We start from the raw sequence: 14,961 nt of genomic DNA, 5'->3' as shown, positions 1-14,961 counted from the left end.
AGGAGACTTTTCTTCTGCCTCTATTGACATTGTATGGGGTGCATGAATTGGCTGATTTAAGTGAGAACAGCATGTATTGCAAACAAGCAAATCAGGCTTTTTTTTCAGTGTGTGTGCATATTTAATGATATTCAAATCAACCGACCCACCTGAGGCAGCTTCTTGTCATCGTCAGACAGACAGTCTACAGCGTTGTTAAACACCTCCTCTACAAGCTGCTTCTCCTCATCTGGAAAAACAAATGGGACATGTGCATATTAACTGACACGGTTGACCATCAGACGTGTATAGTGCCACTTCCGCCACCACTCCAAAGATCAACAGCCTTCTACATTTACATGAGTCAATTGAGCAGACACTTATCCAGAGCCACTTACAGTAGTGAGTCATTTAGCAGACCCTCTTATCCAGAGCCACTTACAGTATTGAGTCATTTAGCAGACCCTCTTATCCAGAGCCACTTACAGTAGTGAGTCATTTAGCAGACACTTATCCAGAGCCACTTACAGTAGTGAGTCATTTAGCAGACACTTATCCAGAGCCACTTACAGTAGTGAGTCATTTAGCAGACCCTCTTATCCAGAGCCACTTACAGTATTGAGTCATTTAGCAGACTCTTATCCACTACAGTAGTGAGTCATTTAGCAGAGTCTTATTCACTACAGTAGTGAGTCATTTAGCAGACGCTCTTATCCAGAGCCACTTACAGTAGTGAGTCATTTAGCAGACCCTCTTATCCAGAGCCACTTACAGTAGTGAGTGCATACATTTTTTGTACTGGTCCCCAATAGGAATCGAACCCACAACCCTTGCGTTGCAAACGCCACGCTCTACAGACAGCCAGACAGGACCCTCTGACAGGGCAGGTAGTGAGTGTTTTGTCTGAGAACAATGTTGCAGCGCAGACCATGTAAAAGTACATGCAGTGATAGACAGTCTGATGGATCAGACCAGGAACTGAGGCAAACAGGAATAAAATACATGCAGATATGATAACCCACAGCCATTTTCATATTCAAATACATGACTTGTATTTGCACTCCACGGTGACTGTAGGCAGGACCCTGTGTGTGCCGGTATGGGAGAGTGCGCCTCTCCTTTCCTATAAATGTGTTCACACCGCTATAGAAGTACTAGACGCCATGGTCACATTACTATACAGACACACACCACACATGCGCCACACCATACAGACACCAGACACCATACAGACACTATACAGGTGCCACACCATACAGACACCAGACACCATACAGACACTATACAGGTGCCACACCATACAGACGCTATACAGACGCCACACCATACAGACGCCACACCATACAGACTCCACACCGGCGCCACACCATACAGACGCCACACCACACAGACGCCATACAGGCGCCACGCCACACAGACGCCATACAGGCGTAGCCACACAGAGCCATACAGGCGCCACGCCACACAGACGCCATGCCACACAGACGCCATACAGGCGCCACGTGCACACACGCTATACAGGCGCCACGCCACACACAATACAGGCACCACGCCACACACAATACAGACGCCACACACAATACAGGCGCCACACACAATACAGGTGCCACACACACAGACACACACACACACACACACACTGACAGCGCCACACCACACACAATTTTGCCACACCACACAATGTTGCAGCGCCACACCATGTAAAACACACACGCGCCACACCACACACACAATACAGGCGCCACAAACAGGAATAAAATACACACACACACACAGGCGCCACACCACACCACACACAGGCGCCACACCACACCACACACAGGCGCCACACCACACACACACACAGGCGCCACACCACACACACACAGAATACAGGCGCCACACCACACACACACACACACACAGAATACAGGCGCCACACCACACACACACAGAATACAGGCGCCACACCACACACACACACAGAATACAGGCGCCACACACACACACACACACAGAATACAGGCGCCATGGTCACACACACACACACACAGAATACAGGCGCCACACCACACACACACACACAGAATACAGGCGCCACACCACACACACAGAATACAGGCGCCACACCATACACACAGAATACAGGCGCCACACCACACACACACACAGAATACAGGCGCCACACCCACACACACAGAATACAGGCGCCACACCACACACACAGAATACAGGCGCCACACCACACACACACACAGAATACAGGCGCCACACCACACACACACACACAGAATACAGGCGCCACACCACACACACACACACAGAATACAGGCGCCACACCACACACACACACACACAGAATACAGGCGCCACACCACACACACACACACACAGAATACAGGCGCCACACACACACACACACAGAATACAGGCGCCACACCACACACACACACACACAGAATACAGGCGCCACACCCACACACACACACACAGAATACAGGCGCCACACCACACACACAGAATACAGGCGCCACACACACACAGAATACAGGCGCCACACACACACACACACAGAATACAGGCGCCACACCACACACACACACACAGAATACAGGCGCCACACCACACACACACACAGAATACAGGCGCCACACCACACACACAGAATACAGGCGCCACACACACACACACACACAGAATACAGGCGCCACACCACACACACACACACAGAATACAGGCGCCACACCACACACACACACACAGAATACAGGCGCCACACCACACACACACACAGAATACAGGCGCCACACCACACACACACAGAATACAGGCGCCACACCACACACACACACAGAATACAGGCGCCACACACACACACACACACAGAATACAGGCGCCACACACACACACACACACACAGAATACAGGCGCCACACCACACACACACACACAGAATACAGGCGCCACACACACACACACACACAGAATACAGGCGCACACACACACACACACACACACAGAATACAGGCGCCACACCACACACACACACACAGAATACAGGCGCCACACCACACACAGAATACAGGCGCCACACCACCACAGAATACAGGCGCCACACCACACACAGAATACAGGCGCCACACCACACACAGAATACAGGCGCCACCACACACAGAATACAGGCGCCACACCACACACAGAATACAGGCGCCACACCACACACACACACACAGAATACAGGCGCCACACCACACACACACACAGAATACAGGCGCCACACCACACACAGAATACAGGCGCCACACCACAGAATACAGGCGCCACACCACACACAGAATACAGGCGCCACCACACACAGAATACAGGCGCCACACCACACACAGAATACAGGCGCACACCACACACAGAATACAGGCGCCACACACACACAGAATACAGGCGCCACACACACACAGGCGCCACACACACACAGAATACAGGCGCCACACACACACAGAATACAGGCACACACACACACAGAATACAGGCGCCACACCACACACAGAATACAGGCGCCACACACACACAGAATACAGGCGCCACACCCACACAGAATACAGGCGCCACACCACACACAGAATACAGGCGCCACACCACACACACACACAGAATACAGGCGCCACACCACACACACAGAATACAGGCGCCACACCACACACAGAATACAGGCGCCACACCACACACAGAATACAGGCGCCACACCACACACAGAATACAGGCGCCACACCACACACAGAATACAGGCGCCACACCACACACAGAATACAGGCGCCACACCACACACAGAATACAGGCGCCACACCACACACAGAATACAGGCGCCACACACACACACAGAATACAGGCGCCACACCACACACAGAATACAGGCGCCACACCACACACAGAATACAGGCGCCACACCACACACACACACCACACACAGAATACAGGCGCACACACCACACACACAGAATACAGGCGCCACACCACACACACAGAATACAGGCGCACACACCACACACACAGAATACAGGCGCCACACCACACACACACACACAGAATACAGGCGCCACACACACACACACACACAGAATACAGGCGCCACACCACACACACACACAGAATACAGGCGCCACACTACACACACACACAGAATACAGGCGCCACACACACACACACAGAATACAGGCGCCCACACACACACACACACACACAGTACAGGCGCCACACCACACACACACACAGAATACAGGCCCACACCACACACACACAATACAGGCCCCACACCACACACACACAATACAGGCCCCACACCACACACAATACAGGCCCCACACCACACACACAATACAGGCCCCACACAATACAGGCCCCACACAATACAGGCCCCACACACACACAATACAGGCTCCACGTCACCCACACACACACACCACGCCATACAGTTAATCAGATGACATCCAGGTCAGCCTGAGAAACAAACATATGACCATTTATCATAGTCTGATTCTCTTGGTAGCCTAGTCAAGTGATAGACTACATATTTAACAACAGCACACTTTCAGTCAATTAGACAGCAGCAGACACTTCAACATGTGACTACTCATCATAGAGCCAGTCAGTCTGTGATGCTGTTGGTTGGTTGGTTCCAGGGGCAGTGTCAGAGGAAAAGCCATACCTGACAGTTCCAGAAACACAGCCCAGAAACAATGTCATAAAGGATTAAACCCCAGCCAGAGAAGTTCATTAGAGGGGGAGGGGAAATTGACAAAGATGGGCAGGGGTCAGGAGGGAGAGAGAAGAGAAAGACTGATGCACGTGGCTCCCTTCTCTCTATGATCCTCAATAGCATTACTACAACCCTTGCCGTCCCGGGGACACAAAGGGCTGCACATTTGTTTTTTTGCCCTAGTACTACACAGCGAAGTTAAATAATCAAAGCTGGATGATTAGTTGAATCAGCTGTGTAGTACTAGGGCAAAAAAACAAAATGTGCAGCCCTTGGAGTCCTGAGGACAGAGTTAAAGAAACACTGGATTTGCCTAAACCTGAAAACAGACCAGCAGCTCTGTTTCTATAAATACAACAGATGAAACTACAACAGTGCTGCTCCTTATTACGATGCTATTAAAGAACTGCTACGGTGAGAGAGGGAATTCTAAAACCTTCTGCATAAACCACACGCACGGCTTAGCGAAATTGGTTGTGTAAATACAAAATCTTTCACAAGATGTATCAGCGTCAGTGTGTTGCAACGCAACAACAAAGGGAGGAAGAATGTCAAAATATTTGTTATTTTAGTACAAACAGCCTCTGGTCAGGATGGAGGGATAGAAACCTCTGTAGGGTCAAGCCAAGATTTATCTGCTCCATCATCTTTATCATTACACTGTGTTGTCTCTCCCCCCTCAGAGACTGACTGGGCAGTACCCCATAATGCATTTCTTCACTGTAAGTGGAGCAGAGATCTAAAAGCAGCCGAGAAAGCACAATGGGGCATATTGATGTCTACTGGAGTCGTCGGCTCACTGGATACGCAGCCATCCTAGTCTGGCCGGTGGACAGAGAACATTTGGTGCCCTTGCACTTAGCTGACTTAAACTTTCAACCAGCTACGCAGAACGTACTCTGACTCGTGGGTTTTTCCACAGTTAACCAATTAAATCTGCAGCCTAGATTCATCATCCTGCTGCTGCTACTCAGGATCATCGCGCAATGAATCAGCATAGTCTGCATAACATACTGGCACAGAGTGTCGTCAAGTGTTTACTAGCCATTCTATGGCTATGTATCAAAAGGTATTCTGAATGGGCCCTGGTGAAAAGTAGGGAATAGAGTTCCATTTGGGACAGAAAAGTTGTGTAGTCCAGTGTTGAGTGGCATGCTTTTATGTAGCCCATGGCTGGCATGCTCTGCCTTCAAATCAGTGGATTTAGTTTGTATTGTTAGTCACACCACGAAGAGAGCAAATGAGAGAGAGCAGTGAGTTACATGTACAGTTAAAATTAACATTTTGTGGCTGGTAGATCCCAAAATACCTTTTTACAAAGAAATGACACCCCACACACCATACAGACACCACCCACACACACACTACCCACCATACAGACACCACCCACACATACAGACACCCATTCCACAGTGCTAGCACTTCACTCGCATTTGTAAATAAAAATTGTGTAGTCTGGTGTGTGTGGGGTGTCTGTATGGTGTGTGTGTGTGGGGTGTCTGTGTGGGGTGTCTGTATGGTGTGTGTGTGGGGTGTCTGTATTACAGACACCCCACACACACTACACAATTTTTATTTACAAATGCGAGTGAAGTGCTAGCACTGGGGAGCCACACACCATACAGACACCACACTATACAGATACCATACCATTTTTTTATACAAATGAAATACTAGCACTGTGGAGCCCTGACCACACGCCAACGTGGCTGGTGAAATCTACCCGCAGCTGGCAGGGGTTCATTTTAGGCCCTGTTTGAATCTTGAGTGATGGCGACTATTAAAAACACTGTTAGCAAAATTCCTGACATTCCCGTCCCACCCTTGGAGGAGGTACATGATTGTACGCAGCAAGCACCAAGTAGAAGAAAACAGACTGGTGGAGGCAGACTACCTGAACATGTCCAATAAGAATCATCCGTTTTCCACTGCAAAGCGCATTGCTATGGTGTGCTCTAATGAATTCTCATTAAGACAGCCCTCCCCCATCGAGGGAATAGCTACCTGTGTTGAAGTCCAGCTTGGACACTTGCAGGGCGTATGCCTCGCACTCCTTCTTACTGAAGCTGAAGATGATAACCGGCTGGAAGTTCTTCTCCATGATCATCTTCACAATCTTGAACACGTTGGACGGCCCTAAAGGAAACACACCGTGAACAAAACAGGGGATTTTGGATAACATTCCAGGAATTTTGAAACCCAAATTTAGATGACACTAAGTCATCTGACAAAACTTTGCTCACATTAGTACTTGTGGTCAGCAGTATAGGCAGTTAGTCACACACCTCGTGTTCCTCCTTTGCGTCCCTTGGTGTCCCACTTGCCACCTCCGCTGCTGCCCCCAGAGTCCCCTGTGTCTCTCAGCACCTGCATGGCCGTGTTGAAGTTGTCCTCTCTGAACTCTCCCTGGAGGAAACAAGACACGATCAGACACACTGGATCAATAACCGACCCTAGAGTAGACACGATCAGACACTCTGGATCAATAACCGACCCTTGAGTAGACACGATCAGACACTCTGGATCAATAACCGACCCTAGAGTAGACACGATCAGACACTCTGGATCAATAACCGACCCTTGAGTAGACACGATCAGACACTCTGGACCAATAACCGACCCTAGAGTAGACACAATCAGACACTCTGGACCAATAACCGACCCTAGAGTAGACACAATCAGACACTCTGGATCAATAACCGACCCTAGAGTAGACATGATCAGACACTCTGGATCAATAACCTGGACCCTAGAGTAGACACGATCAGACACTCTGGATCAATAACCGACCCTAGAGTAGACACGATCAGACACTCTGGATCAATAACCGACCCTAGAGTAGACACGATCAGACACTCTGGATCAATAACCGACCCTAGAGTAGACACGATCAGACACTCTGGATCAATAACCGACCCTAGAGTAGACACGATCAGACACTCTGGGCTTATTTCACATTCTATTACAAACTGACATGTCTAACTTTGACGCAGGTCGGTCTTCTGTGGTAAAGGATAAAACTTTAACAGTTGTAAGTAATCTGGACAGTCATCACCCGGCCCTAATATTCAACACATAGGTCATTCCCAGAGGTGTGAATGGCTATCACTACGCTACTATTCCCAGAGGTGTGAATGGCTATCACTATGCTACTATTCCCAGAGGTGTGAATGGCTATCACTATGCTACTATTCCCAGAGGTGTGAATGGCTATCACTATGCTACTATTCCCAGAGGTGTGAATGGCTATCACTACGCTACTATTCCCAGAGGTGTGAATGGCTATCACTACGCTACTATTCCCAGAGGTGTGAATGGCTATCACTACGCTACTATTCCCAGAGGTGTGAATGGCTATCACTACGCTACTATTCCCAGAGGTGTGAATGGCTATCACTACGCTACTATTCCCAGAGGTGTGAATGGCTATCACTATTCCCGCTACTATTCCCAGAGGTGTGAATGGCTATCACTATGCTACTATTCCCAGAGGTGAGAATGGCTATCACTATGCTACTATTCCCAGAGGTGAGAATGGCTATCACTATGCTACTATTCCCAGAGGTGTGAATGGCTATCACTATGCTACTATTCCCAGAGGTGTGAATGGCTATCACTATGCTACTATTCCCAGAGGTGAGAATGGCTATCACTATGCTACTATTCCCAGAGGTGTGAATGGCTATCACTATGCTACTATTCCCAGAGGTGTGAATGGCTATCACTATGCTACTATTCCCAGAGGTGTGAATGGCTATCACTATGCTACTATTCCCAGAGGTGTGAATGGCTATCACTATGCTACTATTCCCAGAGGTGTGAATGGCTATCACTATGCTACTATTCCCAGAGGTGTGAATGGCTATCACTACGCTACTATTCCCAGAGGTGTGAATGGCTATCACTATGCTACTATTCCCAGAGGTGTGAATGGCTATCACTATGCTACTATTCCCAGAGGTGTGAATGGCTATCACTATGCTACTATTCCCAGAGGTGTGAATGGCTATCACTATGCTACTATTCCCAGAGGTGTGAATGGCTATCACTATTCCCAGAGGTGTGAATGGCTACTATTCCCAGAGGTGAGAATACTATGCTACTATTCCCAGAGGTGTGAATGGCTATCACTACGCTACTATTCCCAGAGGTGTGAATGGCTATCACTATGCTACTCCCAGAGGTGAGAATTCCCAGAGGTGAGAATGGCTATCACTATGCTACTATTCCCAGAGGTGTGAATGGCTATCACTACGCTACTATTCCCAGAGGTGTGAATGGCTATCACTACGCTACTATTCCCAGAGGTGTGAATGGCTATCACTACGCTACTATTCCCAGAGGTGAGAATGGCTATCACTATGCTACTATTCCCAGAGGTGTGAATGGCTATCACTACGCTACTATTCCCAGAGGTGAGAATGGCTATCACTATGCTACTATTCCCAGAGGTGTGAATGGCTATCACTATGGCTACTATTCCCAGAGGTGTGAATGGCTATCACTACGCTACTATTCCCAGAGGTGTGAATGGCTATCACTATTCCCAGAGGTGTGAATGGCTATCACTACGCTACTATTCCCAGAGGTGTGAATGGCTATCACTACGCTACTATTCCCAGAGGTGTGAATGGCTATCACTAAGCGGCCACTTGTATGTTTAGCCAGGTACCTAACACCATGCTTAGTCATCCCACTGACAGACATTGTAAACCGAACCTAAATAATGGAGTGATTTTTGTGTGCTCTCATCACTGTAACCCACCTGGCCTGTTAGGACAACAGTGTGATGCAAGCAATGCTTAACACAGACCTAGCCCGAACCATGAAAAACAGCCCCAGACCATTATTCCTCCTTTACAGTTGGCACTATGCATTAGGGCAGGTAGCATTACTACCTTACTAACTTTACGTATCAGCTGTCAGAGCAGCTTACCGATCATTGAACCTGTACACAGCCCACCCAACTACCTCGTCCCCATATTGTTATTTTGCACCCCAGTATCTCTACCTGCACATTCATCTTCTGCACATCTATCACTCCAGTGTTGATGCTAAATTGTAATTATTTCACCACAATGGCCTATGTATTGCCTTACCTCCATAATCTTACTACATTCGCATACACTGTATATATATTTTTCTATTGTGTTATTGACTGTACTTTTGTTTGTGTGTAACACTGTTGTTTGTGTCGCACTGCTTTGCTTTATCTTGACCAGGTCGCAGTTGTAAATGAGAACGTGTTTTTAACTGGCCTACCTGGTTAAATAAAAATAAAAAATATTCTCCTGGCATCCGCCAAACACAGATTGGCCTGTCGGATTGCCAGATGGTGAAGCGTGATTCATCACTCCAGACAATGAGTTTCCACTGCTCAAGATTCCAATAGCGCAGAGCTTTACACCAGTCCAGCCAACACTTGGCATTGCGCATGGTGATCTTAGGCTTATGTGTGGCTGCTCGGCCATGGAAACCCATTTCATCAAACTCCCAACTAACAGTTATTGTGCTAACATTGCTTCCAGAGGCGGGTTGGAACTTGGTAGTGAGCGTTGCAACTGATGAATTAATATTTTTATGCGCTACACGCATCAGCGGTACTGTTCTGTGAGCTTGTGTGATCATCCACTTCACAACTGAGCCCTTGCTGCTCCTAAACATTTCCACTTTATCTTTATGGATACATCTATCAAATGACTGTACAAGGAAGTGAATTAAGTGTATTTCCACCATGACAGGGTGTGCATCATCTGTGTGTGTGAGTGTGAAAAGTAAATGCAGAAGGTAACGTGTTGTCACAGTCAAGACAAGAGGAAACCTCTGGTATTGTGGATGTCCTTACATTCTCATCCACCACAAGGTGAAGTCCGTCGCCACCTGCTGGGAAGATGTAGTGCTGCAGGGGGGTGGGCCGAAAGTCAGTATACACCACGTGACAGGGCTGCATGGGGACAAGAGGAAGTCACCAGTAAAGTATTAGCATCTCATCACAATAACAATTTATTCACAGTTAAGTCGATTCAGTAAATTCTTGCAAGTGTGTGCTCGGCCTTCGAAAGGGAACGGCCAGTGTTGCGGCCCAGTCCTTCTGCTGACCAAGGTTAGTCGGCACTGGAGTGAGACTGGGCAGCCAGGGGGAAGGCAGACCGGTCACTAGACCGTGCAGAGGGGACCGGTCACTAGACCGTGCAGAGGGGACCGGTCTTTAAAAGTAATAGGATATGTGGTGGACACCTCTGGAGGCACAAGATGTGGGACATCCGTCAACAGCCTGCGCATCTTATAGGAACCAAGGGTTAAGTCAAGTAAGTGACCAAGTTAATGAAATAAACCCCACCTGTTTGTGGAGGTGGCAGATCCACTCAGCAAACTGCTTGGCGTTGGGGATAGTGGCGGACAGGAAGACATAGTGGACATTGTCAGGAAGCAGGATGATGGTCTCCTCCCAGACCACACCACGCTCTGCATCTCTCATGTAATGGATCTCATCAAAGATGACCCATGCCACCTCTCTCATGACCTCTGACCCTCGGTACAACATGCTCCTCAGAATCTGAAACAATAAGGAGAAGTTAACTTTATTGTCCAATGTATACACAAATGCCCACAGAAATGCATCTTCCATTTGATCCTTATCCCTCCAAAATATAGAATGGAGCAGAGGAGACAGATGAGAGCAGGGGGCGGAGGTCAGAGCGGGGGTCGGCACCAAGGGCAATATCAAGTTGAGCAGACAGAGTGGAGAGTTGATAATGTGATGATAATCGAATGATAACGGAAAGCTCTGATGTTGTACCTCAGTGGTCATGACAAGGCAGGAGGCAGTGGGGTTGATGGTGACATCACCGGTCATCAAGCCAACATCTTGGAACTCTTCGTACATCTCTCTGTACTTCTGGTTACTCAGGGCCTTGATGGGGCTGGTGAAGATGACCCTCTGCTTCCCTTTCAGGGCTAGAGCTATGGCATACCTGGAGGAGGGGTAGACGTGGTTTTGGGAAAGTGTTTAAGAGACTGCCTAGATACACTAATCTGGCCTTTGAGGTCCTAAGTACAGGTACTGATTTTTACCTGGGACATCAGGTGAGTGGAATCTCAAGCCAATCAGTGACATGAATCAATTAACTAATTTACAGCCAAAATAACACACACTGGGTGTGTCAAACTCACTCTGCACAGACAGTCTTTCCTGCAGAGGTGTGGGCAGACACAAGCACTGACTGGTTGTTGTCTATACACAGAATGGCCTCACGTTGGAAGGGATCCAGAATGAAGGGGTACTCCTGCAAAACAGACCAGAAAGACGTTAGCAGGAACAGAAATGGGTGGACTGGAGTCACTTGACAAAGCAATGTTTAAGGCCCTGATTTTCAGACCGTGCTTTCACCATATCCACGCAACAGAGATTTACAGTTACACTACCTTGGCTGCTTTCCCCACACGAGGCTTAAGCTGTGTGTACTCCTCATTGGCTGGCAGAGCCACCTGTTCAGGTAAGGAAAACAGAAATGTCAGTAAGGGGAAGCCGGTTGATATATTGGACTATACCCAGGTTTCATAAATTAACTAAAAAAATATATATTTTGTTAATATTTCAAAAGATCTGTGAAAGCTCTTACCTCGTGATTGCATCCTTCCACTGTCTCAACCGGCTCCACCTTCACTTTGGGCATGCAGTCTGCAAGACTGGGGAGGGCCATTTCATATTCATTAGCATTCAATCCGTTAACCAACCATGAGTAGAATTCACACATCACTCTAATTTGCGTATCATATAGCCATGAAGCCATGTGTCTACACCAACAGGGAATCATAACACTTGACACAATTACAAATCTAGCAGTCGGTAGAGATGTAAGAGTGCACTGAAATTGCAGTGGGCCGGACTCAAACCCATGCTGCAGCTATATTTGATCTTAAGGCAGCAAATATAGAATTGTTCAAAGTCACGTCATCTTACTTGATCTCCTCTGTAGAGACAGTCTCCAGCTTGGCCTTTTTCCCGAACACCACCTCATCTGTCCCGTCATTGTCTGCTTCCCTCTTGGTCTTGGCAGCAGGGGGCTCATTCGTTCCGCCTTTATCATTATTACTGGTTGCTTTCCTGAAAAGTGAGAATAAAGTGAGAATAAATCAGTAATTCCGTCAATTACATCTTCCATTGATTAGATACACTACACGACCAAATGTATGTGGATACCTGCTCGCCGAACAACTCACTCCAAAATCATGGGCATTCATCTGGATTTGTTACCCCTTTTGCTGTTATAACAGCCTCCACTCTTCTGGGAAGGCTTTTCACTAGATGTTGGAACATTGATGCGGGGACTTGCTTCCATTCAGCCACAAGAGCATTAGTGAGGTTGGGCTTTGATGTTGGGCGATTAGGCCTGGCTCGCAGTTGCCATTCCAATTCATCCCAAAGTTGATTGATGGGGTTGAGGTTAGGACCCTGTGCAAGCCAGTCTAGTTATTTCACATCGATCTTGACAAACCATTTCTGTATGGACCTCATTTGTGCATGGCGGCATTGTCATGCTGAAACAGGAAAGGGCCTTCCCAAAACTGTTGTCACAAAGATGGCAGCACAGAATTGTCTAGAATGTCATTGTATGCTGAAGTGTTACGATTTCCCGTCACTGGAACTAAGGGGCCTAGCCCAAACCATTATTCCTCCTCCACCTAACTTTACAGTTGGCACTATGCATTGGTGCAGGTAGCATTCTCCTGGCATCCGCCAAAGCGTGATTCGGCCTTCGGACTGCCAGATGGTGAAGCGTGATTCACTCTAGACAACGCCTTTCCAGTGTCCAATGGCAGCGAGCTTTACACCACTCCAGCCGACGCTTGGCTTCATGACTAATGCTCAAACAGTATCACGGTTCTGGTCTAATGCTTCTAAAAATGTTAGGCATAGGCATGTTCATGGAGCTCTAGGGCTTGTGTGCTGCTGCTCGGCCATGGAAACCCATTTCATGAAGCTGATGTTGCTTCAAGAGGCAGCTTGGAACTCGGTAGTGAGTTTTGCAACCGAGGCCAGACAGTTGTTACGCGCTTCAGCACTCCCGTTCTGTGAACTTGTGTGGCCTACCACTTTGCGGCTGAGCCGTAACGGTTCCAAGGCATTTCCAGCACTTACAGTTGACAAGGGCAGCTTTAGTAGGGCAGAAACTTGACATACTGACTTGTTGGAAAGGTGGCATACTAGGACAGTGCCACGCTGAAAGTCACTGAGCTCTGTGTGCTCTATTTTATACACCTGTCAGCAATGGGTGTGACCGAAAATGCCAAATCCACTCATTTGAAGGGGTGTCCACATGTAAATATATATTTACTACTGCCCCATATCTTGGCAGGTTATTATTCCACAGCAATATCTGGCTGATCTTCCAAAGTGTGGTCCTTTGATAAGGGTCAAAGTGAATGAGGGACACAGTGGAACATCTGTACAGAATGGCATATTGGGAAAGATTACACCTGAGACAGAAGTGCCCCCCGGTTACATTACAGTCAATTAACGAAGCAGGCCAGACCCAGCCGCTATCGGATTGGGGCATGGGAGATCAACCCCGTTAAGCAGACCGGAACTGACCATTTATTTCAAAAGTAAACGGCTTGAGTAAAACAGCGTCATTTATCTACCATCTTTAATACCAGCCATATTGTAAGCGATGCCTATCTACGTGTCTAAATGTTAACACAGCGTCGGGATTGTAATGTAGTTCACGAGGCAGTCGTGGACGAAGTTAATGTCTGAGGACTGTAGGGAGAAGGCAGAATGCTTCCTAGTTTGATAGTTACCTTCCGACTATACTATATCTAAAATCATTAACACTAAAAATTTAAACGAATAAAATGTGGCCAAATGTTCATATCATCAGCTAACTGGTAAGCACACAACAGTCTCACAACCAAGAGTCTGGGATTAAACATAAACTGGTGTAAATGTAACGTTAGGCATTGGGCTGTAAACTTAGTAGCTAGCCGTCGTTAGCATTGTCTAGCCAGCAATGCGAGATGTTGTTTGCGAGTGTTCTTATTGGATAGTTGTCTGTGTCATTACTTTATGAATTGAAAACAACTTTCTAACCGAATGAAAACCCATAACTAACATACCCCTTTTCAGGTATTGGTGGTTTCTTTTTAGTTGAAGATGTTTGTTCTTCATCGAACACGCTGAACAAATCGTCTCCAAAGGCGTCCGCCATGATTGCAAGATGAAAGCACACAAATCCCACAATGCAACAATA

At 47.6% G+C, this 14,961-nt stretch overlaps 1 protein-coding gene and 1 non-coding gene across 3 annotated transcripts in view; both read right to left on the bottom strand.

Moving 5' to 3' along the window:
• LOC112257290 (exosome RNA helicase MTR4) overlaps nucleotides 1-14,951 on the bottom strand; it is a 59,953-nt gene extending 45,002 nt beyond the window's left edge. For both annotated transcript variants that reach the window (XM_042326582.1, XM_024430780.2), the window contains exons 1-11: nucleotides 14,828-14,951; nucleotides 12,672-12,815; nucleotides 12,331-12,397; nucleotides 12,134-12,196; nucleotides 11,882-11,994; nucleotides 11,508-11,682; nucleotides 11,049-11,264; nucleotides 10,554-10,652; nucleotides 6,994-7,114; nucleotides 6,713-6,844; nucleotides 150-229 (exon numbers count right to left, since the gene is read on the bottom strand). In XM_042326582.1, coding sequence (XP_042182516.1) covers nucleotides 150-229; nucleotides 6,713-6,844; nucleotides 6,994-7,114; nucleotides 10,554-10,652; nucleotides 11,049-11,264; nucleotides 11,508-11,682; nucleotides 11,882-11,994; nucleotides 12,134-12,196; nucleotides 12,331-12,397; nucleotides 12,672-12,815; nucleotides 14,828-14,919 — 1,302 coding nt within the window. In that variant the 5' untranslated portion in view covers nucleotides 14,920-14,951. The remainder of the gene's footprint in view (nucleotides 1-149; nucleotides 230-6,712; nucleotides 6,845-6,993; nucleotides 7,115-10,553; nucleotides 10,653-11,048; nucleotides 11,265-11,507; nucleotides 11,683-11,881; nucleotides 11,995-12,133; nucleotides 12,197-12,330; nucleotides 12,398-12,671; nucleotides 12,816-14,827) is intronic.
• Nucleotides 10,749-10,877, bottom strand: LOC112259501. Its single transcript, XR_002954853.1, has one exon. It is a non-coding gene; the product is annotated as a small nucleolar RNA SNORA35 (small nucleolar RNA).
• Nucleotides 14,952-14,961: the final 10 nt, after the last annotated feature.

The sequence above is a fragment of the Oncorhynchus tshawytscha genome, linkage group LG09 (genome assembly GCF_018296145.1).
Source record: "Oncorhynchus tshawytscha isolate Ot180627B linkage group LG09, Otsh_v2.0, whole genome shotgun sequence".
Taxonomy (NCBI): Eukaryota; Metazoa; Chordata; class Actinopteri; order Salmoniformes; family Salmonidae; genus Oncorhynchus; species Oncorhynchus tshawytscha.
Note: the sequence above shows the minus strand (reverse complement) of the source record. Positions and strands in the feature narration are given on the sequence as shown.